This window comes from Bos javanicus, chromosome 28, assembly GCF_032452875.1.
Source record: "Bos javanicus breed banteng chromosome 28, ARS-OSU_banteng_1.0, whole genome shotgun sequence".
NCBI classification, from domain to species: Eukaryota; Metazoa; Chordata; class Mammalia; order Artiodactyla; family Bovidae; genus Bos; species Bos javanicus.
In genome coordinates, this window is record NC_083895.1 from 26,640,044 (window position 1) to 26,666,925 (window position 26,882).

At 38.6% G+C, this 26,882-nt stretch overlaps 1 protein-coding gene across 1 annotated transcript; it reads left to right on the forward strand.

The window, feature by feature from the left end:
• The first annotated feature begins 801 nt into the window (after positions 1-801).
• On the forward strand, positions 802-25,449 carry DDX21 (DExD-box helicase 21). The gene is made up of 15 exons (XM_061405177.1): positions 802-987; positions 2,911-3,357; positions 4,842-4,917; positions 5,677-5,855; positions 6,919-7,036; positions 10,891-11,076; positions 12,068-12,213; positions 12,930-13,079; positions 13,532-13,693; positions 14,907-15,026; positions 16,183-16,256; positions 18,991-19,150; positions 19,893-20,027; positions 22,121-22,165; positions 22,716-25,449. Exons 1-15 carry the CDS (start codon positions 901-903, stop codon positions 22,983-22,985), a joined length of 2,355 nt encoding a protein of 784 aa, XP_061261161.1. The 5' UTR covers positions 802-900; the 3' UTR covers positions 22,986-25,449.
• The last annotated feature ends 1,433 nt before the right edge of the window (positions 25,450-26,882 follow it).

A 26,882-nucleotide genomic window follows, 5' to 3' on the forward strand; every position in this document is an offset into this window, starting at 1 on the left:
GCTACAGGTCCCAAGGCTGGTTATGCCTTCAAAACAACTGACACTTCTCCATCTCCCCCCAGTCTACAAAGCTTATTGAAGACAGACTTCTGTGCCGAATCCCAACCTTGTTTCTCACACCTGACACGGTGAATGCTCAGCAGCTATATGTTGAGCGCACGCATGAATGAATGAACAGAGCCGCTTAACATCTAGTTCTTATCTAGGCTTGTGAGTCTGGGGTCTCCTTTCAAGGGTCGACGTTTCCACAAGATGACGACACATCACGCGCGTTTGCGCGTGAAAGGACCTTACAAACGCAAGCAATCTGATACAAAGCACTGAAGAGGCGCCACTCAAAAGCAACTCCAAATCTTCATTTATCAGGCTGGGGCTAGCGAGAATCTGGGCAGTGTTCGAACGAGAATAAAATCATCCTTTGTGATTCCTGCTGCTGCTGCTGCTAAGTCGCTTCAGTCGTGTCCGACTCTGTGCGACCCCATAGGCGGCAGCCCACCAGGCTCCCCTGTCCCTGGGATTCTCCAGGCAAGAATATTGGAGTGGGTTGCCATTTCCTTCTCCAATGCATGCAAGTGAAAAGTGAAAGTGAAATCGCTCAGTCGTGTCCGACTCCCAGAGACCCCATGGACTGCAGTCTACCAGGCTCCTCCGTCCATGGGATTCCTACCCTTCTATAGATGCCTTCTAGTCCAGGCGCCATAAGCAGTTAATTCACAGAGTCCTCCGGATGTGAAAAGTAGTTACTTTGGTACTACCACCGACGCCCTCGCCTGCCGGTATCTTCCGCTTCCGCTTTACTACAGGAAGTGACGAAAGCTGGGTGGGCTGTAGGGGCAGCGTTTTCTCTTCCTCTCCACGCGGTAGACGAGACTGGTCGGCCTACATAGCTTGTGCTGAGTGATGCCGGGGAAACTTCTTAGTGACGCGGATTTGGAGTCAGACGCAGCCGTGGCAAAAGTGGAGATGCCGCGAAAACAAAATGAGAAGGTACCACTGAGGGCCGAGGGACTTGGGACCAGGCAGGACGAGGGCCCGGGCGCTAAGAGTAGGAGCCCGGGCCGGGAAACAAGGCGCGCGGCGGGGACCCTGCCCGGCCGGAGACCCGCGTGGGTTTCGGGAATGGTCGGTGCTCTTCACGAGCGGTGTGCGCGTTGCCGAGAAGTCCGGGCAGATGGGAACTAGTGAGCCGGCCGGTGTCCCACGTGGTCTCAGAGTGTGGACGTCCGACACCTGGTCACCGTTAGGCCCCACATTTTGGCCCAGACACGGACCTCCCGGCGTGAGAGTGTGCGGAGGGAATTGTAATTCAAAAGAGGGACCAGCGTTTCCTCCTGAAGTGGCGCAGCCAGAAACCCATCTGCACACGTGGGTGGCGTCCGTCGTGACATTTTTTACCCTACTGGTGGAAATATAGTTTTCCGGAAAGCGGCCCTTAGACGAAAAAGTAGTTCAGTTCCTCTTAATGTTTGTTGGCCAGATTTCCCGTGGAAATGTAGACGTGTTGTGCTGACTGCACACCGTATTTTTTTTTTTTTTTATATAGGCTAGCAGTGTGCAGTAGTCTTAAGTTACCTCGATAGCTGTCTGCTTCCTTCCTATTACTTCCTTAGAAAGCGATTTAACTTGTGACTGATTCTCTGTTCTGAGGTAAGGTCGGAGAGAACAAAGATTGTCCTTAGGAACTTGTGTTGTTCATGACTTAGAATTTCTTTCCTGCTGTTTCAGGGTCTTTTTAACGGGAGAGTTTCTCCAGCAGCAGTATTTTGGTGTTGTAGGAAACGGAGGTAGCAGAGACTTGTCCCCAAGGGGAGGAAGTAGTCCTGGTTTCCTTGCCTTGCATCGGCCAGCCTATTCAGTTGTGGGATGTTGAAGTTAGAAAGGACACGACCAGCAAACTCCACTGCATTCCAAAGCAGTCCACAGGGACTGAAAATCCGCTCTCGTTGGTGGAACAAAGGGATGGTAGAATTGAAGCCTTAAGATGGAGTGGACCAGATTGTTTTTCAGATGTCTGAAGGATAGGTCATATGAGAGAGATTACCGTTCATCCATGATTTCAGAGCAGAGGCCAAGCCTGAAGTTTTTTGGAGGCAGATTTCAGCTCAATGAAATAGTCCCCATATTTCTTGCCTTGGCCCGAGGCTCTGCCACGGAGGTTTTAACAGACGGTAAAACACATTTTCACTAAGTTTTCAGAAATATGAAAAGTTGGAGATGGTCAGACATTTCAGCTCAGAAGTGTAATCTAGTTTGGTTTTGAGGTTTCCCTTGTTCCATTTTCTTGTGACTTTGTGCCCTCTGTTTTTCCCTTTAAGTTAGGTATATCTTTTTTATGCATGAGGTGATAGATTGGGTTTTTACAACTTTTTGGTTCATAAAATGTTTGTATGTAAATTTCTTTGCATTTGTGAGAAAAGCAAGGCAGAGATTATGAACCCCCTTTTTACCTGTAGAGGGCTTCAAGCAGAGAAAGAAATCTGTTTATTATCATCTATCTGTGGACATACATACTTGTATTAACTTAATCAAGTTAAATTAAGTTAAATTGTTCTTGATCATTTCCTGTAGTTTGTGGTTTAGAACATGTTGGAGAATCCTGTGAGCCATTCCAAGTCCCTTGTAAAAATTGGACTGTACAGCTTGTACAATTGAATAGTTACCAAGAAGCATTCTCTTCCAAGCTAATGAAGTTATTGGTATATTATTCTCTCCATGTTAGCCAAGAAACAGTATTAAAAAGCATACTGTTTGATTTTTGCCTTAGTGCAAGGTAGAAGTACACATGTTGAAAAATGCCTCCAAATTGTATTTTTCATAATTATGTGATCTTGAAATGATGCATAATTGATATATTATGCAACTGTATCAGTGCTTTGCTCAGCGTTTGCATTGTCTTTATTTGTTTTTTAGAAAGGTAAAAAAGAGAAGCCAAAATCTAGTAAGACTGAAGAGGCAGCAGAAGAAAAAGAAGAAATGATTTCTTCCAAAGGTAAAAAGGTTACAAAGAAAGTAGAGACTTCTGAGGTTGACGTGAATTCTCCTAAATCTAAAAAGGCAAAAAAGAAAGAGGAGCCACCTCAAGATGACATTATTTCTCCTAAAACCAAAAGTTCGAAAAAATCGAAGGAGCCCTGTGAAAAGACAGTTGTTTCTCCTAAAACCAAAAAAGCTATAAAAAATGAAGAGCCTTCTGAGGAAGAAGTGGGTGCACCTAAGCCCAAAAAGATGAAGAAAGAAAAAGAAATAAATGGAGAAATTCAAGAGAAAAGCCCTAACCTCAAGAATGGATTCCCTGACTCTGGACCTGACTCCAACTCCAAGGAAGCTGCCAGTGAAGAAAACAGTGAGTTAGAGCAGGTAAAGTTGCATTGTAATATGTACAGTGTATCTTTTGATGTTGATTCAGGTAAATAAGTATATAATTGTTACACATATTATTTCATAATGGGAGGAAATTGGATGTGTCAGCACTTCATAGCGCCTCTCTTGAGGTGCAGGGTGAGTATTTTAAAAACTATACTGTCAGAATACTTCCTTTGCAACTAGGCAAGGTTTAAGTTTAGAGAATGTCTTCTCTCCACACTTGATCTGCTTATTTTCAAGTCAGAAATCAACAGGAGGTATATAGTTATGCATATGTACTCCAGCATCCCTCTGAGGGTTTCACCTAGTAAATCATGATTAAATGGAACTACTGAAAAGGTGCTTGCTTGATTGCACAAGTCTTTTTGTTTAGGTCATTAACTAACTTGAGTTGAATACAGTGTTTAAATGTCCTTTTGGAAGCTGATCCTGTTATCTTTCAGAAGCTCAATCATCAAAGAAAAATGCTAAATCTAGTAAATTTCTCTTTGCTGTAGGGTTGTAATCAAGATTTAAAATTTTTTCCTGATTATAAAAAACATATACAGCTATTTTTTGTCAGATTATGATTTTATCCATATTGTATCTTGCCTTTTCCTAGCTTACCTATATTTTTATTTTTTAAATAATTTTATTTATTTATGACTGTACTGAGTCTTTGTTGCTCCATGGATACTCTTGGATGGCATACCTGGGCTTCTCATTGTGGTGGCTTCTCTTTTCGGGGAGCACGGGCTTTAAGACTTGCGGGTTTCAGTAGATATGGCACTTGGGCTCAGGAGTTGCAGCTCCCAGGCTCTAGAGCACAGGTTCAATAGTTGTGGTGCACATGGGTTTAGTTGCTCCGTGGCATGTGGGATCTTTCCTGACTGGGGATTGAATTTACGTCTCCTGCATTGGCAAGTGGATTGTTTACCACTAAGCCACCAGGGAAGCCCATTGCCTATATTTTTATATAGGCATTTTCCTTACTTTTAAATATTAAATATTTTTAGTGGTTATGTAATCCATCATGTAGATGTTTAGAAATTCACTTAATTATTCAATTGTTGGACATTCAGATTTTTCACTATCAAATAGTGCCAGTGTAATCATTTGTCATAAATGCTTATCCCTTATTTTCTGTGGATATGTTTATGAAAGATGTTGCTATGCGAAGTGGTTAATAACCTGTTCACCAGTGTATTGTTGATTTGGAATAACTGGAAAAGTTCTTAGTTGAGGCTGAAGCTGCTTTCACTAGCCATATGTGGTATATCTGTGCTATATATATTTGCCACAAAATTTTCTTCTCTTAGGGTTTTATAGATTACTGTCATCTTTATCCTTTTCAGATCTTGATTTACTTACCAGAGTGTTTGTGTCTTTTTGGTTGATTTAGAAGAAATATTTTAGAATAATTTCTTAGAAGGCTTTCTATATTTAACCTGTAGGGATAAAGTTACTGATTTCTTTCTGTGGCCCCCTTTATTTGATAGGAAATGACTGTGGAGCAAAAAGAAGGCGCTTTCTCTAATTTTCCCATATCTGAAGAAACTATTAAACTTCTTAAAGGTAATATTCTTGGCAATATTGTATAATGTTAGAACACGTTATTTGGAAGCACTCTACTGGTTTTGTTGAGATAAACTGGGACATGTTCTTATTGGAGGATGATATATGCAGCCATATAATAAATGAAGTAGGTCTATATATTTGGTAAAGGACTAAACTAGCGATGGCCTTTACTGCCTCTTAAATGAATGATTAAAATTTATTCAATATATTTTATTCAAAAAAATAAAAAATACATTATATATATTCAGAGGTATAATGACTGATAGTACTGGTGCAATTAAATATTGATGCCATGTTGGTATTTTCTTTTTTACCCTCTTGCACTTCTTGAGGCATCTCTAGGTTAATGATACTAGCCTGACTCAGAACTCAGGTTAGTATTGTGCCTATGAACCAAGTAGAAAGTCACAGATGCTCAACTTAGGTGATTTCTGAATCAGGTGTGGTGCAGTCAAGACAGCAAAACGCCTGATTTGGGGGCTTATATTGGCCTGTAGATGAGATTTCGTGACAAGGGGCTTCATCTCTTAAGATAATAAGTATTTACTGTACTCTAGTGCTTTAAAGTTTATTGATATTTTTTGGTCAAAAGATTCTTCATTGCCAGAATATATTTGAATTTAACTTTGTAGATGTGACCAGAATGTAGAATTCTAGAATTCTGCAGGATCAGAAGCCTGGCTGTGCTTTCATCCTCCAGTATGGCCTAGGCTTTAAGAACTGCACAGTCAGGTAACATGGCTCATTTGTTCACAGCCCGTGGGGTGACCTTCCTGTTTCCTATACAAGCAAAGACTTTTCACCATGTCTATAGTGGGAAGGATTTGATTGCACAGGCGCGGACAGGAACTGGAAAGACATTCTCCTTTGCTATCCCTTTGGTTGAGAAACTTCTTGGAGAACTGCAAGACCGGAAGAGAGGGCGTGCCCCTCAGGTAAGTATCTTTAACACAGTCTTTAGTTTACAGGTTCCAAGTCCGCACAAAAAAGAGACATTTCTTGGACATCACTTATATATCCCTTTGTTTTGTTTTGAGTTTTTAAGGCCTTTTTCTTAAGATCTTTCTTACTAGAGATCTTTATCCGAAGATATAAATCAGGATAATTCTTTTAAGACTGTTGACTGCAAACCTTATGTATTTAAATATTGTAATTTGTTCCATGGTAATGATCACCTCTATTATTAATGCTTATATATTTCTTTAAGACTTTTAGATGTCCCTGGAGCTCAAGGGTTTTGTCAAGTGTCTGCATTTTTGCCTAAAATGGGGAAAGTATTTTTAATAGAGATGTCTGAATAGGAAGGAGTATTCGATGTGAAGAGGCCACGCCCTCTGATGAGGATGGTGCTTATTGAGCTCATTTCTAAAGAACTTAGCATTCAAACCTTGACCTCCTTGAAATGCCTGTGTTGTCACCTTGGCTTTGGGTTGTTGTACCTGACTTTTTGGCCTCACCTCATTCACGGGCTTTCCAGTATCCATGCCCCCTCCTCATTAATTCATTCATTTACTGTTATTTGTCTGCAATTTCAGCAGCTGTAACAATAAATTATTCTAGCACCTGGAATAGTGCCTGGTATATAATAGACGTTCAGTAAATACCTGTTGAATGGATGTATTAGGTTGTTCTTAAATCACATTTGTTTTCATGCTGTTACCCAGTCTGAGGGTCTGTTGTGGTCCTGTGTTGTGTTTCCTGTTACGATTCAAAGCCCTTCACCATATTGGTCTGCTCTTACTCTTCTGACTTCTATTCTACTTCCATTTCACTGTAGTGTGGAGATTTCAGACTATAGATTTTGTATCCTGGCTACCTGAATTTAAATCTAGGCTCTACCTTTTGGTTTGGTAGAAATCTGTTGTGTGTTATTGTAGGTATTATTATAGATATTTTGAAAGTAATTGTTAGGATGAATTGAACCTCCTGGTGTATTGGAAATTTGTTAAACAATTATTGCATAATACTTTGGATTCCATTATTAGTTTTTCTTTTCAGGTACTGGTTCTTGCACCCACAAGGGAGTTGGCAAGTCAAGTAAGCAGAGACTTCAGTGACATCACAAAAAAGCTGGCAGTGGCTTGTTTTTATGGAGGAACTCCCTATGGAGGACAAAGTAAGTTAATCCACAAGTGAGGAAAGGAAAATGCCATCTACTTTTAAGATGACCTGATTGAATTTCTTCTGACTTTGACATCTGTCTTTTCCTACCTGATTTAGTCATTTATGGTGGTTTTCTTTTGTCTTTTTTTTTCTTCTTTTATTTTTTGGTCATGTTGTGTGGCTTGCAGAATGTCAGTTCCCCAACCAGGGATTGACCCTGGGCCATGGCAGTGAAAGTGCTTAATCCTAACCACTAGACCACCAGGGAACTCTCTCTTTTGCCGTTATTGTTTAAAGATGGTCAGGCACACGGTCCTGCATGATGATATGTCAAATCTGTATATGGATCTTAGGACTTTTGTTATTATTTATCTATGTTTACCTAAAGACTGCCTTACTGAGCCTAAGAGGACAGAATCCAGGAACTAGAAAGTCAGAATTCAAGGTTATTCTTTTTAATCTGTCAAGGACCTTGGGTCTTTGCTTCTTTTTACTGTAGGTAGCCTTTCCTTTTTCTGATGCCAAGGGCCATATGTATCCCCTCCTATAATATTCCATTATTTCCCAATTTAAGACCTAGAAACTTTGTTTTGTAGGTCAGATACATAATTCAGGAAGGGACTTAAGCATTTTGAAAGTCTTTGTATTGGACGGATGAATGAGTAAAGATATGGTCATACATACAATGGAATACTACTCAGCCATAAAAAGAATGAAATAATGTCAGTTGCAGCAAGATGGATCTAGAGATTATCATACTAAATAACTCAGGCAGAGAAAGACAAATATATGGTATCACTTATATATGGAATCTAAAAAAATGAAACAAATGAACGTATTTACAAAACAGACTCTCAGAAAACACACTCATGCTTGTGAATTCCCTGGTGGTCCAATGGTTGGGACTCAGTGCTTTCACTGCCAGGGCCCCAGTTTGGTCCCTGATCAGGAAACTAAGATCCTGCAAGCCACACAGCCCAATCCACCCCTAGCCTCCATCCCCTGGAACCCAAAAAGGAAGAAAACAAACTTATGTTATCAAAAGGGAAAGGTGGCAGGGGTGGAGGGTGGGAAATAAGTTAGGAGGTTGGGATTAACATCTGCACACTTCTAGATATAAAACATAGATATAAAACATAATCAACAAGGTGCTCCAGTATAGTACAGAAACTCGATACTCTGTGATAACCTGTATACGGAAAGAATCTGAAAAAGAATAGATACATGTATATGTATAACTGAATCACATTGCTATCTATCTGATACTAAAACAACATTGTAAATCACCTGTTGTTCAGTTGCTAAGTTGTGTCTGACTCTCTCTGACCTTGTGGACTATACCCCAGCAGTCTCCTCTGTCCATGGGGTTTTCCAGGGAAGAATACTGGAGCAGGTTGCCGTTTCCTTCTCCAGGTGATATTCCCAACACAGAGATGGAATCCATTGGCAGGTGGATCTCTTGCATTGGCAGGTAGATCCTTTACTGCTGAGCCATCAGAGAAGCCCTTAATATGTATATCAATAAGGAAAAGATTAAAGATGAAACAGAGCATTAATATTTCACATTATAAGAAAGTGGATTGTAATATATGAAATAAAATTCAGTTTCATTCACAATTAGAGATGTAAATTAAAATTATAATGAATATTTTACCTGCTTAGAGTATCAAAGGATAAAAGACATTTTGGTAATTCCTTGAATGAGAAAACAGGCATATTTTTTGACTACTAGAGAATTAAACCACCTCTTTAAATTGAAATACATAAACCCTTTTACTCAATAATTCTACTTATTAAAAAAAAAAAAATCTGCTTATAGGAATTTACCCTACCCATATGATACCCATGTAGCCAAAGAGCTACTTAAGGTCCCTGACAGCAACTTAAGGTCCCTCAGTTAAGATGAGTTGACTTAAGAGTTCACGACTTTACAGTGGTACAAGTGATACATACTCAGTAGCAACTATACTTTGAATTTCTGTTTCTTCCTGGGCTAGTGAAATGCAATATGATACTGTCTCAGGATGCTGGGCAGTGGCAGCATTCTCAAATATAAAATAAAAATTTACAAATAATATAAAAAATGACAAAAGAAGTCTTAGTATTGGCACACAAGGCTTGTGATTATCTCTTTTTGGCTTTGGTGGAACTAACATAGGATTTGGCATCAGAACGGCCTGGGTTTGCCTCTAACCTCTGCTCACAGAGTACCTGAGTGATTTTTCAGTTTAAGTCGCTTGATTTTTCTGCACTTTAGTTTATTTATGTAGGATTGCTAAACTCACCCTGCAGTGTTGTGAGGATGAAATTGGGTAAGTATGTCAAGTACCTAGCAGTAGATTCCTCAACTACAGTAACAACTCGATAGAAAGTTACATCCAGATAACTAATCAGAACCTGCTGTATATAGCACAGGGAGCACTTTGCTGTTCACCTGAAACTCACACAACATTGTAAATCAGCTGTACAGCAATAAAAATTAATTTTTAAAAACAGGATGGAAACAAAGTTGTATCATTACCATCTCACCACAGTTACATTGAACCCCACTTTTCTGACCATCTCTGCACTTTCTTATAATGCTTGCCCATCTATCCTGTCATTCTCCCTATACCTGCTTGCCTATGTTGCTGTTCAGTTGCTCAGTCATATCCGACTCTTTGCAACCCATGGACTGCAGCATGCCAGGCTTCGCTATCCTTCACCATCTCCTGGAGCTTGCTCAAACTCATGTCCATAGAGTCCGTGATGCCATCCAGCCATCTCATCCTCTGTCGTCCCCTTCTCCTGCCTTCAGTCTTTCCCAGCATCAGGGATTTTTTGAGTGAGTTGGCTCTTCGTGACAGGTGGCCAAAGTATTGGAGCTTCAGGATTGGTCCTTCTAATGAATATTCAGGATTAATTTCATATAGGATTGACTCATTTGATCTCCTTGCAGTCTAAGGAACTCTCAAGAGTCTTCTCCAACACCACAGTTCAAAAGCATCAATTCTTTGGTGCTCAGCCTTCTTTATGGTCCAGCTCTCACATCCATACATAACTACTGGAAAAGCCATAGCTTTGACTAGTCAGACCTTTGTCGGCAAAGTAATATCTATGTTTTTTAATATACTATCTAGGTTTGTCATAGCTTTTCTTCCAAGGAGCAAGCTTCTTTTAATTTCATGGCTGCAGTCACCATCTGCAGTGATTTTAGAGCCCAAAAAAAGTGTTACTGTTTCCATGGTTTCCTCATCTATTTGCCATGAAATGATGGGACTGGATTCTGTGATGTTAGTTTTTTCAGTGTTGAGTTTTAAGCCAGCTTCTTCACTTTCCTTTATCACCTTCATCAAGAGTTCCTTTTTGCTTTCTGCCGTAAGTGTCGTGTCATCTGCATATCTGAGGTTATTGATATTTCTCCTGGCATTCTTGCCTATAGGAAGTTACTATTTTTAAGATACTTGTTTTCACTTTGTGAAATATTGACTCCCTCCACCAATAAAGGAAATAATCTCTTTCCTGGTGCTACCATCCCTCATTGGTGCATTTTTTTTTGTTGTTATGTCATGTAGTACACTGGACTGCCATGGGATGTGGGATCTTAAGTTCCCCCACCAAGGACTGAATCCGTGCCCCCTACATTGGGAGTGTGGAGTTTTAACCACTGGACTGCAAGGGAAGTCTTTGGACTGTCATTTCTTACATATTTCCCCAGTAGGTCAAGGAGTGCTTCGAGTGTCTCTATCTAAAGTATTTGGCATAGTACCTTGTATTAATACTTGCAGTTAATAAATACTTTAAAATGAAAAATATATCAAATTGGTGTTCCAGATTAATAAAAGGACTTAAAAATCCAGCATATCTTATCATTAATGTTCTTTATAGTTGAACGCATGAAGAATGGGATCGATATCCTGGTTGGGACACCAGGTCGTATCAAAGACCACCTGCAGAATGGCAAGCTAGATCTCACCAAACTTAAGCATGTTGTCCTGGATGAAGTTGACCAGATGTTGGATATGGGCTTTGCTGATCAAGTGGAGGAGATTTTATGTGTAGCATACAAGAAAGGTAAATTGCACATTCAAGAACTGGCATAAGGGATCGGAGGAAGGGTAGTGGTTAAGTAGTCTTCTGAAAGTTAAATGAAGCCTTAGGAAGTTGGCAGGAAATTTCCATGATTTGCACATAATTACAATAGGGAAAATAAGAGAAGCCAGCTTGGTATACTTTGTTTCTGGTTTATTCCTGATTTGTGCTATTGTTTGTATGTTAACTGTAATCATACTGCACATGTAAAACTCCATGAACTATTTGTGCCATGATAATCTGTCTATATATTTTAATTTTTACATAATATAAATCTGCTGACAGACATTTTTATGTAGACAGCTTACTTCAAACAACAATATTCAAAATTAGTTCTTAAGGATAGATTTCCACAAAGGAGATCTGATTTGAGAGGTATAAATACTTATGTTCCTCAATATACACTGTCTGGTTGCTCTCAGAAGGGTTCTGTCAGTTATGCTACCATTGGAAATATAGGAAAATGCAGTGGTCTTCTAAGAGCAAACTTAAAAAAATTGAGGTTGGGGAGTTTTAGTGTCTGACCTCAAAAAATGAATAAATTCTAACCTCCAAATGTTGAGGAAATGCTTGGGAGAATAGATGAGTACAGAATCTGTTGTGTTGATTACAGGTTATTTAGTGACTTAAATTCGTTGGTTATTGGACCTGTTTAATTGATGTTATCCACTTGGTAGGTCTCATTAGAAAGGACAGATTTCCCTCATGGTTCATAAGGGCTGATGGTTAGAAAGCAAAATAACTTTAAAGTTCTCTGGGTATTTCAAGAATCCTTTACTTAAATTATTAAGGCAATATTTCTTTGCCGACTGGGAACCTTGATGTCTTTAATTTGTATGTCCTCAATGCCTGGCTTGGTGTCAGAAGTGTTTCTTGTAGAATGTTGGATGGACCCTGGAAAAATTGGGTGAAGTGGAATTCTGTTTGTGTAGGCTATTTTGAATTATTCATACTTTTTTTTTCCCCCTCAAAGATTCAGAAGACAATCCCCAAACATTGCTTTTTTCTGCAACTTGCCCCTATTGGGTGTTTAATGTTGCTAAGAAATACATGAAATCTACATATGAACAAGTGGACCTGATTGGTAAAAAGACACAGAAAACAGCGATAACTGTAGAGGTAAATGATTCATTCAGTTGTTGGCATTAGTTACAAATAGTATATAATGTTTTTCCCTGTCTGATCGTATTTAGATTGCAAATACAAACTCCTTTTCCCGATAAGTACTAAATTTATGTGAAAAGCCAAGTAAAGTTATGTTTCTAATTGAGTGGTGAATGGTATCTGTGTTTTTTATAAATGTCATCATCTGGTAGCCTGATTGAAGAATCTTTTGAAACTTAAATCTATATAAATTGGTAAGTGAAGTGACATTACACATCGAGTTTATACATTAGAGGGCAACAGAATCGTAGTTTTGCTGTTGAAGCTGTGTTTTTCTTAGGGTCTGGTACCTAGTGGACTTTATTGCATCCAAGCAACAGACCTGTACAGAAACTGACTACTGATTGCATGTTTAAGTGGATGAAGAACAGAACACACAGAGGCTTTCCTGCTGCCTGTTATTTGGTTTCTTGTGGGAGTTTAGGAACAGCATTTCTTTTCTTACATTTTCTGGGTTAGGTCAAAAAATGGATAAAGAAGCCGGGTACTCTTTGGTGAAAGAGGAAAGGCTCTCTGCTTTAGTTGTTTAGTTTTTTTCCCTCTAAACAGTGGTGGTGGAAGTTTTCTCTAGTCAGGCTTAAACAATTGCTTTTAGTATCATTAGACTTGGGCAGATGATTTAGATTCTAGCGAGGCTTTACTGAATAATCTTTTTTCTCCTCTTTCCTAAGCATCTGGCTATCAAGTGCCACTGGACTCAGAGGGCAGCAGTTATCGGAGACGTGATCCGAGTGTACAGTGGTTTTCAAGGGCGCACTATCATATTTTGTGAAACAAAGAAAGAAGCCCAGGAGTTGTCACAGAATGTGGCTGTAAGACAGGTTGGTCTTACCCTCTCTTCCCATAAGGAAGCAGCATCTTTCAGTTAATAGAGTATACATCTTAGAGTTCATCTGATTTGCCCGTCTTATCTCACAGATGAAGAAAGCATGGCTCAAACCCAAGGTTACTGTGACAAATATTTGATCACTCATATTTGGGTAGTTGAATAGTAAAGGACAAGGAAGCCTGGCATGCTACAGTCCATGGGTTTGCAAAGAGTCGGACACGACTTAGTGACTGAATGACAACAAATAATTGAATACAGTTGAATACAGATTTAATGACCACCATTGAAAATTTGAGACTTGTCCATGGAAGGCATATTTTCCCCTTTGTATTTTCAGCAGAGGTGTCACCAAAATGTGAATGTCTTTATAGGCCAAATTGGTGATTTTAAAAGTACCTGCATTATATGATCTGGTATTCTTAAGTGAGCTTGTTTCTTTGGCAGGATGCCCAGTCCTTACATGGAGACATTCCACAGAAGCAAAGGGAAATCACCCTGAAAGGTTTTAGAAATGGTGATTTTGGAGTTTTGGTTGCAACCAATGTTGCTGCACGTGGGCTAGACATCCCCGAGGTTGATCTGGTTGTTCAGAGTTCTCCACCAAAGGTAAGGGATTTACAGTTAGATTCCCCCTCCCCCCCCGCCATTAGTAATTCATCTTGGATAAACTTCATTGGCTACGATACTTCTACTGTGCAAAGCTACACTTAAATTTTATTTTGTTGTTTCTTTTGGGTGTTAAAACAAATTGAAAGTTGTATTGCTTCTTTTCAGATGATTAGTGATAGCTTTCTTTGGGGTGTTCGGTTGCTAAGGGTGATTTTAAAATGAACCTGTCATATGTCCCCACCTCTCTCAGAACTGACAGTGTGGTGAGTGGGCAGAGGTTGGAAAGATAGTTTCTGGTTAGAGCATTGTCCTGAAAGGTTGCTGGATGGGGGTAGTGCAATTTTGAACTGGACTTTGAAGTTGGTAAGGCATAGATGGGGTGGTGGTAGGGTAGATAAACTTGAGAGCTAGAGAAGAGAGAAGCGAGAAAGGCCTGTGGTTAACAACTTCTGGTTAAAACTGCTTGGGTGATGGGAACTTCCCAAAGAGGTCCTTGATGAACAGTTTATATGGTGTGGACACTTACATAAAAGTTAGTCTGAAGGAGCTTGTTCCCATCACTTCAGGCATGAAGACCCCATTACCCCCAAATTTGGCAAATCCCTCAGCATTAATATTCACACTGATGGAAAAATACCTTACTACAAAGTCACCATTTCTTACACAGGATGTCCCATAAGTGTGTAACAGAGACATTATTTAAATAAGCCGGTATACCTGTGCTATCTAGTATGAGCACCACAGGCACGTACGTGGCTGTTCAGTACTTGAAATGCAACTAGTCTTAGTTGACTTGTATGTGCTGTAAGTATGAAATACACATTGGATTTTTAAAATATTTAAACTTTCTATTATGCACAGTAGTTTTGAAAGACTTGTGGGAAAAGAATGTATAATATCTCATTGATAACATGTCTTGTAGAAATAGCATACTGAAATGGTAAACTTTTGGATATAGTGGGTTAAATAAAATAATGCTTTTTTAAAAAAGCAATACTTTTTGCAGATTTACCCACAGCGTAGGGACGGACCACTGTTCTAGAGGTTTCAAAGTTTTTTCAGTTCTTAAAGTTGGAATGCTTAGGTGCCTCCTCCCTCACACCATCCCCTCTCGGGCCAAGTCTGTCACCACCACACTCGGCTCTGCGTAGGCTCTCAGGACTATCTTTCTTCATCGTTTGGTATCACTGACGTATTTTTACTTCCATAGGATGTTGAATCCTACATTCATCGTTCCGGGCGAACAGGTAGAGCTGGGAGAACTGGGGTTTGCATCTGCTTTTACCAGCACAAAGAAGAATATCAGTTAGCCCAAGTGGAACAAAAAGCGGTAAAACTTTTTTCTTAGCCTTCATTCAGCTTATGTTGAATTCCAAAGTCAGTCTTTGTCTCTTTATTCGGTTTTTGTTAACTTTATTTAAGTTTTATTTTTAAGCATGTGGCCATGAGTGAAAGCTTGTCGTTAAATACGTGTTTTATATATTGTCATATCATTTAAAGGCTGTTTTGAATAACTTTGCATTTGAAAGCAGTGGTTTTGTCTTAATATTTATGATGAGAAGGGGTCTTTTTTTTATTGAGATGTTTGAAAGACAGTTTTCTGACAGTGATGCACAATGAACACAACAGAAGTATTTTAAGTGTAGGTTTAGGGGGTTACTTGAAGTTTGGAGAATTGCTTGAAAACCATGAAAGATGAGACTGTCAAAAAGAGAAATTCTTTAATGGGAAAGAATGCACTTTTCCTTGCAGAAGAATTTTATACTTTCTCCTATGATAGGTGGAGCTTTAATCACCTTCAGTGGATTTCTCTTAGTTACCATCTTGTAAAGAGCAGAGTGGGATGGGGGTGAGGACTTTCTCCCCTGGGGAGGAGCACCACCTGGCCAGGTGATCGTGGTCAACATCAGTGATGGGCATGTGCCCTTGATATGATGTACTGAGATAGGCATTTACCTCTGGTCATCTGCCCCTAAACCCATAACCCTAGTCTACCCGCTGTGTGAAAAACTGATATTCTCAAATTGAGGGACATTCTACAAAATACTGGCTAGCACACCTTAAAACTGTCAAGGTCATGAAAAACAGGAAAGACAAATTGTCACAGATCAGAGAAGACTAAGAAGACATTGTTAACTAAATGTACTGTGGTGTCCTTGGTCACATATCAAGAGAAAAAAGGATATTAGAAAAACTAGTGAAATTTGAATGAAATCTGGGGTTCAGTTAATAGTGATGTAGCAGTGTTGGTTTCTTTGGTACATTTCTGACAAATGTACCAAAGTAATAGGTGCAGGTAGACAGGAACTCTGTGTACTATCTTTGCAACTTTTCTGTAAATCTAAAAACCTTTCTAAGATAAAAGTTTTGTTTTAAATAATTATCAAATATGTTTGGTAAGTATTAGAAAATTGGGGGACTACTGGTTTCAATAGAAATAATTGATGGCCATGTTGTACATTAAATTATGGTTCGTTTCCTTGTAGGGAATTAAATTTAAACGAATAGGTGTTCCTTCTCCAACAGAGATAATAAAAGCTTCTAGCAAAGATGCCATCAGGTATGTTCTCTACCACTGCTGTGGTTTGTTTTATGCTTGCTCTATTTATTACATGTTTTTGTGCATTAATGAAATTTAGATTAAAATGTATTCTATTTAGTGTTTTAAACAATTTATAACCTGCTTGTTAAAAAAAATAGACTGTGCTGAAGTAAAATTGTATAAAATAAAAATTCTCATTTTTGCACATTGTGCCCAATCCTGTTCACCAGAGGAAACCATTATTAATAGTTTGGTTGTGTTGGCATTTTAAATAACTGTGTCTTAGATATGGTGTAGGTAAAAGTTATGGAAAATATCTAGATGGTAAGGATTAGATTAACAGTATCATTGGAGGTGCTACTTGCATAAGGGCAAGAACATTCTTCATTATGTGCAGTTGTCCTACAAACTGAAGAATACTTAATTTTTTTTGGTTGAAATTAAAAGACGCTTACTCCTTGGAAGGAAATTTATGACCAACCTAGATAGCATATTCAAAAGCAGAGACATTACTTTGCCAACAAAGGTTCGTCTAGTCAAGGCTATGGTTTTTCCTGTGGTCATGTATGGATGTGAGAGTTGGACTGTGAAGAAGGCTGAGCGCAGAAGAATTGATGCTTTTGAACTGTGGTGTTGGAGAAGACTCTTGAGAGTCCCTTGGACTGCAAGGAGATCCAACCAGTCCATTCTGAAGGAGATCGGCCCTGGGATTTCTTTGGAAGGAATGATGCTAAAGCTGGAAACTCCAGTACTTTGGCCACCTCATGCGAAGAGTTGACTCATTGGAAAAGAGTCTGATGCTGGGAGGGATTGGGGGCAGGAGGAGAAGGGGACGCCAGAGGATGAGATGGCTGGATGGCATCACTGACTCGATGGACATGAGTCTGAGTGAACTCCGGGAGTTGGTGATGGACAGGAAGGCCTTGACATGCTGATTCACGGGGTCACAAAGAGTCGGACACGACTGAGCGACTGATCTGATCTGATAGTTGATTTACTGTATTGTATTAGTTTTAGACTCCTAATTTATCCCTTTTATCCCTCCACTCTATTCCCCTTTAGTAACCGTAAGTTTATGAGTCTGTTTCCTTTTTGTAGATAGTTTCATTTGCATTATTTTTTTAGATTCCACATATGAGTCATATCATATGATATTTGTCTTTCTCTGATTTCATTTATTATGATAATCTCTAGGTCATCCATGTTGTTGGAAATAGCAATACTTAATTCTTTTTTATGGCTGAATAGTATTCCCTTGTATATATGTACCGCATCTTTATCCATTCATTGGTTGATGGACATTTAGGTTGCTTCCATATCTTAGCAATTGTGACTAGTGCTGCTCTGAAATTTTTTCAAATTAGCGGTCTCATTTTCTTTGGATATATACTCAGGAGTGTAATTGTAAGATCACATGGTAATTTATTTTTAGCCTTTTGAGGAACCTCCATACTGTCGCCTATAGTGGCTGTACCAATTTACATTCCCAAGAGCTCCCTTTTTTCTACATCCTCTCCAACATTTATTTGTGATCTTTTTGATAATAACCATTCTGACAGCTGTGGGGTGATGATCATTGTAGTTTTTCTTTCCATTTTTCTGATAATTAGTAATGTTGAGTGTTTTTTCATGTGCTGGTTGGCCATGCATATGTCTTTGGAGAAGTGTCTGTTTGGGTCTTTTGCCCATTTTTTTGATTGGCAAGGATACTTAGCTGTTTAGCATCCCTGGCTGTGCAGTATATTCCTGAGGTTGAGTGAGGTGGCACCAGAAAGCTCCCCGTCATTTTTCAGATGTTTCCAAGTGGTGAGCTACATCCCCTGCTTAAGAACCAGAGTCTGAGCAGCATTTTTACAGTGTTTTTCTTAGTTACTGTTATGTATGTGTGAGAAACTTAATTTAAAAAAGAGTTCATGATCAGAAGAAATGTTAAATATGAGCATACTAGTAGCTCAGGAAAGTTTTGCAAATGAAAAGAATTTAACTCAGCATTTTTCAAATTTAGCATGCTTTTCTTTATCCTGCAGACAGGGTTTCCTGTGATGCCAGTTAAGAAAATTTGGGATTAGATGGCCAGAAAGTTGAAAAGAGACCCAGATGCTAGTGGTACATGAGAAGGCCTCTAGAGCAGCAGCCTTGCCAAAGAAGCTGCTTCATGCAGCCTTGTTCCTCCTTGTCTTGGGTGATCTCTTTCAATTTTGAGATGTGACATTTATTTCTTATCACAAAGATAATAGTCATTTCCTAACAAATGTATAGTCTCATAAGGGTCTGATATAACCTGATTTGAGAGTTCTTTTATTTCAGAATGAGAATAGCTGTAGTATTTTCTAATTCTAAAAGTAACACATACTTAATTGTAAAAGTTTGTTATTTATTGATACATTTTTAATGGCAGTATGGCATGCCATTGTATCTGTTTTATGATTTACTTAACCAGTCCATATTGGTGCACATTTTAAAATTATTTATACTCTTTCTGTAACAGTGTAATGAACATCTTAATACTTATTATTTTCTTGGATAAATTTTTCTTGGTTAGATGGTAAATTAGAATTAGACACAATCAAAGGAGTGGATTTATTGCTACAGAAGTGTGATAATTTTATATACTACATCAAAATGATGTTACACATGTGCAAGATTTGGTTTGAAAGATTGATTTATCTCAAGATTGTGCTGTCTTGAAAATGAAATCTGTCCACTTTGACTATCCTTTTTCCTAACAAATCTACTTTCCATCAAACCACAGGCTCTTGGACTCTGTGCCTCCCACTGCGATCGGTCACTTCAAGCAATCAGCCGAGAAGCTGATTGAGGAGAAGGGAGCTGTGGAAGCCCTGGCAGCAGCCCTGGCCCACATTTCTGGTGCCACGTCGGTAGACCAGCGCTCCTTGATCAACTCAGAAGCGGTAGGGGTCCCTGTCAAATTTCTGACACTTTAGTGTCCCATTGAAACTTCCAATTGTTTTAACTTTTGCATGAAGGTTGATACATATTAACAAATCCATAGAGACAGAAAATTAGTTGTTGCAGTGTCTTACTGGAGGAGGGCAATGGCAGTGATTGCTGAAGGGAATGTGGGTTTTGGTGGGGTAAAGGGATACGGACATATTCTGGAATTTTAAATACTGGTGATGATTGTAGATCTTGTGAAAATACTAAACCCCCTTAAATTGTATACTTTAAAATGCCAGATTTTATGGTATGTGGATTGTATGTCAATTTTTCTTAATCCTAAAAAAAAAAACCCAGTCATATAAACAATGTAAGTGCATGTGATTCCTTTAGCCAGGATTCCTAGAAACTTAAAAAGGTAATACTTTTCTTTTTTTTTTAAGTTGAAATTTTTGAGATAATTGTAGGTTCTAGTGAAATTGTAAGCGTTAATATAGAGAGATTCCTTGTACACTTGGCCAGTTTCCCGCAGTGGTAACATTTTACAAAAGTTTAATATCATGACCTGGATACCAGCACTAGCACAATGCACCAGTCTTATTCAGAGCTTCTCGGTTTTACTCGTACTAAAATGGCAGGGTGGGAGGGATATGTTTTTAGAAAGAACTTTCTCATAAATATCTTAGAAACATGAGGACAAGTGTTCATATCACATATGTTTGTTTTTGAGACTTTAACTTTGTTCCTCTTCCATAGGGCTTTGTGACCATGATCTTGCGGTGCTCAATTGAAATGCCAAACATTAGTTATGCTTGGAAAGAACTTAAAGAGCAGCTGGGTGAGGATATTGATTCCAAAGTGAAGGGAATGGTCTTTCTCAAAGGAAAGCAGGTAAGGCTGAGGCCTCTGTTGTAAGCTCCCCTTGGTTCAGTAGCTTCATGCTGGTGGTGAAACACTGTGTGGTGGCTTTTCCCTGTTCTGCCGGGATGCTGCATATTTTCATGCTGTAGATAGTCTTCTCTGGGCAGTGTCTTTCGTGACCCTCAGTTGCCACTTAGTCATTGACGACTGCCCCATGTGTATCTAGCCTGAACTATCTGCATAAAGTGCCAGACTTGAAGACCCATCTACTTCCCTGACATCCCCACCCAGATGGGGTTTATTAAGTAACTTAATGCAGAAATATTCAAAATTGAATTAAAAATCTAAAATCTTGCCTTTTGAACCTAGTGTTCATTCTTCTGACTCCTGCCCTCAGTTAATGGCGTAGACTATTACAGCAATTCTCAAGTATTTTGCTCTAGTGACCTTTTTACATTCTTAATAAATTGTTAGGGACACCAAAATGCTTTTGTTTATGTGGGTTATACCTATTGATATTTATGTATTAGAAATTAAGACTGAAATTCTAATAAAGCATTAAGAATATGTTCTGTTAGTCGTCAGACAACGGTATCAACTATAATGTAGTGTCTTGAAAACCTTCTACCCTTAAGAGGATGAAGAGGACAGAGAACATTGTAGTATTATAAAAATGTGTACTTGGTAGAATGCCTCAAAGATCTCAGGGTTCCAGTGGTACATGGACTATACTTGGAGAACTGCTGACCTTGTAAACCAAATCAGGTTTTTATCTTCAACTCATTGCTTCTCTGATCATGTTGTTCATCTCCTTAAGCACCTCCACATTATCTGGGATAGAGTCCCAACTTTCACAAGGGGATTCTTCATTAGCTGGCTCCTGTCCTCATTAGCAGCTTCCTTTCTGTCTCCTCCACCAGCGCCCTCCAGTCCAACAGTGCCAAGTGCATCTTGCTTTCTTTCATCCTAGTGTATGCACAGTCCACTGTTTACAGAGTGTTCTTACCTCCATGGTATTTTTTATGACTCGGCTTAGCCTTAAGTCTTTTTGAAACTTCCCCTGGCCAAATGGCAGAGTTGGGGGTACCTCTATGTGTACTTCAGCATTCTTTGGGTTTATTCATGTAACTTTTTCCTTGCTGTGCTTGCATACTGATTGAGAGTCTCAAGAGCACTATGGCCTACTCAAGGGCCAAAACTGTTTTCTAGATGTCTCTATACTGCAGTGAGTGCCTGGTATTGAATGGTTAGTTAATATGTGAATGAAGATTCCCACAGATGGCAAAATCCAACAGTACCTGATGCTATCTGTGGTTATAATTGGGTAAATTGTTAGTGAAATGGATGTTCCTTAAAATTTTGCAGTTAAAGACAGCCAGGGGAGAGGAGTGTCTGTGTCACTTATGAGGGGAATTTGATTATTTTGTGGACACTGAGAAACAGGAGGACTTTTTTCTTCTGTTTTTTTTTTTCTTCCTTTTTCTTTGACTGCATCCAGTGGCTTATGGGATCTTAGTTCCTTGGCCAGGGATTGAGGACTTCCTAATTGGAAATGATGGCACTGCTTGTTAACGAAGATACTGTCCTGTATAGTATTTAATTTTTAAATACTTTTCATTGGAGCTTGAATTACAAACACTAGAAAACGAACAATATAATTTTTTTCCTGCTTTTAGTTAGGTCATCCTGATTACAGGAAGTCAGTGTATTTTAATGGTTTTAAACCATAGGTTTTATTTTAGAGCTATGCTTACCAGGTTTTTAAAATTGCTCTTACCTGCTGTGGGACCTTAGACAAGTTAGCCTCATCAAGCCTTTGTTTTCTCAGCTATAAAATGTAGCTGATTGCTCTGTGAGGATTAGCACAGTGTAATAACCAAGAATGACCTCTAGTCAATTCTAGGTAGTCTTGAGTCCTTTCATAAATACCTCTGGCTTTTTGCTGTTGTTCTTTGGGGATGTATTGTGTTGGGCTTGGCCTAAAGTTTATCTAAAATGGGTTTTTTTTTTAAATCTTTTTGTTTTTCTTTTACATATTACCTAGTCTTTTGGAGTATCGATTAATGTGCATTTTATAATTCTTGTCAAAATCTGGATTAACTTGCATTTGTTTTGATTTCTAGGGTGTTTGCTTTGATATCCCTACTGCATCAGTAACAGAAGTACAGGTATTCTTTTCTCTTAGATTTTGAAGTTAATGTGTATCTAAACTATAAAATGTTTGTTATTTAAAGCACAGAATAATAGGGAAACAACAGCTCTAGTCTCTAAAAGACCATTAAGAAGTAAATTTTACTGCTTTTTCTGCTATTCTTTTTATATTGATATTTTTCTTTATTCAGCCTTCCTGTTTTCCTATTTTTGTTTACAACATTGTGAACAATAGCCAGCTTTTTTCTCCATGGATTTTACAGGGGGTTTATATAGACATTTTAAATTGCTATATCGTTATTCAGTACTGTCAAAAATATGTTTATACATGGTATATTTATATGTTTTACTACCTAACAGCTGTGGATACCCTGTAGTTACTAGATTGGATAAATGATGAGGGTACTCATAGTGATACTTTATTTTTGACCAGTGACCTTTTAAGCACTTAGGTTATCAATCTGGTTTTTCTTTAGAAAAAGGGTAAAAATATTGTCTTTCTCATGCCTTTTAAAACCAAATTCAGTAGAAATCACAGGAGGTAAAAATAGTACCTTCTCTCAACAGGAAAAGTGGCATGATTCACGGCGCTGGCAGCTTTCTGTGGCCACAGAGCAACCAGAGCTAGAAGGTCCACGGGAAGGATATCGCAACTTCCGAGGACAGCGGGAAGGCAACCGAGGCTTCAGGGGACAGCGCGAGGGTAACCGAGGTGCCAGGGGACAGCGGGAAAGAAGTAGAAGCTTCAGAGGACAGCGATCAGGAGGTGGCAACAAAAGTAACAGATTTCAAAACAAAGGCCAGAAGCGGAGTTTTAATAAAGCATTTGGACAGTAACCTGAAGTAGAGGATTTATTTGGCAAAAACAGAACTATGTTCAGCAATGTGGAACTGAACATTATTTTTCATACAAAATTAAAAGCACGTTGTATTTCCTTCCTGACCACTTGCCCAGTCCCCATCTCTTTGAGAGAGAAAAGCTTCATCTAAATTATTTCATCTGATTGATGACTGTCATTTATAACTTTATTGCTACTTCCGTCTTGGGTATTCCTTTTGAAAAGGTGTATGGATTCATTACATATTCTAATGTATTGTTTATAGAGTATAAGATAAAGTGAAGCAAGTATCTGCTGATATTTTTTAAGTTGACCTGTCTTTATACTTAGAAATGTCTCTTAATAGTAGGCGTCCCTGGTGGCTCAGATGGTGAAAACTCTCCTGCAATGCAGGATCCCTGGGTCGGGAAGATCCCCTGGAGAAGGAAATGGCAACCCACTCCAGTAATCTTGCCTGGAGAATTCCATGAACAGAGGAGCCTGGCAGGCTACAGTCCATGGGGTTGCAGAGTCAGGCATGACTGAGCAACTATCACTCACACTCATTCTTAATAGTGCCCTTCCTGAATACCATGGGGAATACAACAGTTTCTAGAGAAGCACTTTGAGCACTCAAAGCTTTGTTTTCTAACTGGTATTCCTCAGCCACTTGCCCACCAATTACTCCTGTGGTTCTAGCATATATCTTCTGAGAATTAATAGTGAGCAGTGTTTCAAAGCAAGGTTTCACACTTAACCGTGATTAATACAGTTTATGCCTGCATATGCTCTAGATTTGGAGGATGGTGATACATTTGATAGGAGATAGTATTTAGATTAGCCATTGTTATGTGCATTTTGATACATTTTTAGCTTCTCAATAAAAGGTGATTTCATGCTTCAGTGAATTCTTCACAGATTTAAAAAATAATGTATATGTGTAAATACACGTATTTTACTAGAAAGCAAGTATCTTTAAGGAATTCCACGTGTATAACATGGCCCCATAACTTTCTTCGTAAGTAAGGAGGCTAGATAAATGGTGCTTGATGATAATGTACTCCACTTCCTATTGGAAAATTAACATTATTTACCAAGAAGGAACTAGGGGAATAGGGGGCAGAGATTTGGATTGCTGAAGAGTCAAAAATCCACTGAAAATATTTTCTACATGCAAAAAGGAAACATGTATATTGAGAGCAAAGAGAAGAACAAGTGAAGATGCATGATAAAGCTTTTTTTTAATGATGAAAACATAATGGTTCATTAGTGTGTCTAGAGCTTAATTTCTAACAGGCAAGCTGGGGATTTTAGGTACAATGATCCAGTTTAGTTTCTCAAAGCCTAGCTGCTATAGCCACAGTATAGGATCTCTTCTATTAGATTGCTACTGCATTGAAAGGTTGCAGCTTCCTAGAGTTCTTTTTAAGAACAAACTATGGTTATTTTTAAGTTGTTGCTTTGAGGGAACCGAAGAACCTAAAATAGCCCCTGGCCAGTATTGCTCTGAGGTCTCAAGTGTTATTTCTCTGGGAAACTTTGTACATGGTACAGGAGTTTAAGAGTAGCATTGTCTTGCCTTAATTTCTGTACTGGGAATTTCAGGAAATAAATTGTTAAGAGGAATTCAAACACATGGCCTATCTTACTTTCATTTAATTATTTTGAACAGTTGAAATCTTGCTAGACACTGGTTTCTCTGACTGGGTCTTGATAGCCAACTGCTTCTTACGCAAGTCACCTTTTCAGTAAGGGGCTCTCAGATACCAGCATTGAGATAGCATTCTTTTTCTATTAAGATTTCAGTTCTGTTTTTGAATCCTGACTGGATGTCTCTCTGCTCTCACATTCTCTTGGCTTTTCTTCTTTGGTCCACTTGTCAGTTTTATCACTTGACCTCCTCATGGTTTCCCATTCAAACCAGAGGAAGTTAGGTAGTTGATGACCAACAACTCCTGCCTTGTGGATCACGTTTTATTAAATTCTGCTTTTGCTGAAATACTGAGCATACTTAAATAACAACCCAAACATTTAAGTTTGGATAGGAATGGGTTGGTTTATCAAGTAGGACAGTGTACTTGTACTTTAGGAGGAAATACTCAAGAGAGTAAGGGAGAAGATGAATGGGAATTTCACTTTACACGGCTTAGGACAACATGACTGTCAATAAATGAAGCTAAAATTTCTCCTGGATCCCAGAATTCAAACCATATTTATAAATGTATAATTCAACTACTGTACGGTTTAAATGGGCTTGTTGAGCTAGCCTGGGAAATAATACCATTTTTACCATTTTCTACAGAGAAAGTATTTTCCAACTTATGTATCAGACAACTCAATGAACTTTTAAAAACCAGTTTTTATGTTGGAACTATCTGTGCAGCATTTCTTTACAGTTATACATAAAGTGTTTTTACTGTAAAACTGAGTTAATGTATACAAATAGACCCTTATGCCATAATAAAATTACTAGTACTTACTAATTATGTTTTTGGTGACTTTTTTCCCTAAAATTGAAGCTTGGAATTTTTATTTTAAAAATAATAACTGATGGGTATAAATATCCAAACAGAAAAGCAAGTAAGTCACCATATATCCAACATATTTGTGAACTTCTCTTCCAGGAATTCATTTACAAAATTGGACTCATTCCTTCAGTTTTGTGAATTGCTTTTCCCTCTATGGCATGTGCATCTTTTTCTGTGTCTTTTGTTTTTTTTAGTTCTCCAACTAGGGATGTAACCCACACCCCCTGCAGTGGAAGTGTGGAGTCTTAACCACTGGACCACCAGGTAAGTCCCTGTGCCATTTTTGATAACTATGCCGTCTTACAGTATAAATATGCCACTATAAGATGGTCATGTTTGTTCTTCTGTAAACAGCCCTAAAATGAATGTTCTTGTTCAAATCTTTGTGTACTTACCTGATTTCTCACCACCGTAGGATAAATCCTATAAAAGAATTACAGGGTTAAAGTGAATGAATTTAAGTTTTGGTGCAAGTTGCTCTCCAAAGCAGTTCCAGTTTATGGTCCTACCCTCCACTCTAGGAGAGAAACCTGTTTCCCCACAGCAGTAACACCAGATGTTGGCTTTTGGTCAGTTTGCTAGGTGCATTACATGGATTAATGTACGTCTTATAATTGAATGAGAATTAACATCTTAAGTTTATTGGTCACTTGCATTTCTTGAAAAGACTTTATTTGTTGCAAAAATAGAACAAAGTTTGTGTATACTCTCCACTGGACATGAGTGGAGTTTAATAAATGTTTTCCATTATCATAGCACAATGAATGAAACCAATCTATTAACATGAAGCATACCATCCCATAGATGCTTCCTTGAACCTTTTTTTTTCTTCTCAGTATACCCTGGAAATCACATTAGTTCACAGAAATTGTTTGTTCTTACAACTGCATCATACCCCATTGTGAGGGTACACCATAGTTTATTCAACCCTTTTCTTATTATGAATGGGCACATAGGTTGTTTCCAGTATTTTTCAATTACAAACAGTGCTGCAGGGAGAAACCTCCTTATGTGTGTATTTATGTACTTTCAGAGGGGTATCTTCAGAGTAGATTCTTAGGAGTGAGATAGCTGAGTCAGAAGGCAAGTGCATATGTAGTTTTTGTTCTTTATTATCATGTATTGGCAAGGGGAATGCTAGAAGGCAGTTTTTTTCTTGGAATTTATTTTTTGAAGAAGCCAGGCCATTTGTTCTGTAGATTTTACCACATTCTGAATTCTGCTGAGGCATCTCCCATCTGTCACTTAAGCTCCTTTTCCTCCTGTATCAATCTAATACATTGATAATTAGATTGCAAAGTGTACCCATGTCCAGTTGTCCCTCTTTTGATGTTAAGAGCAAGAAGTGATCATTGCCTAAATCTCAGGTCACTGTGTTCTGGTGACCT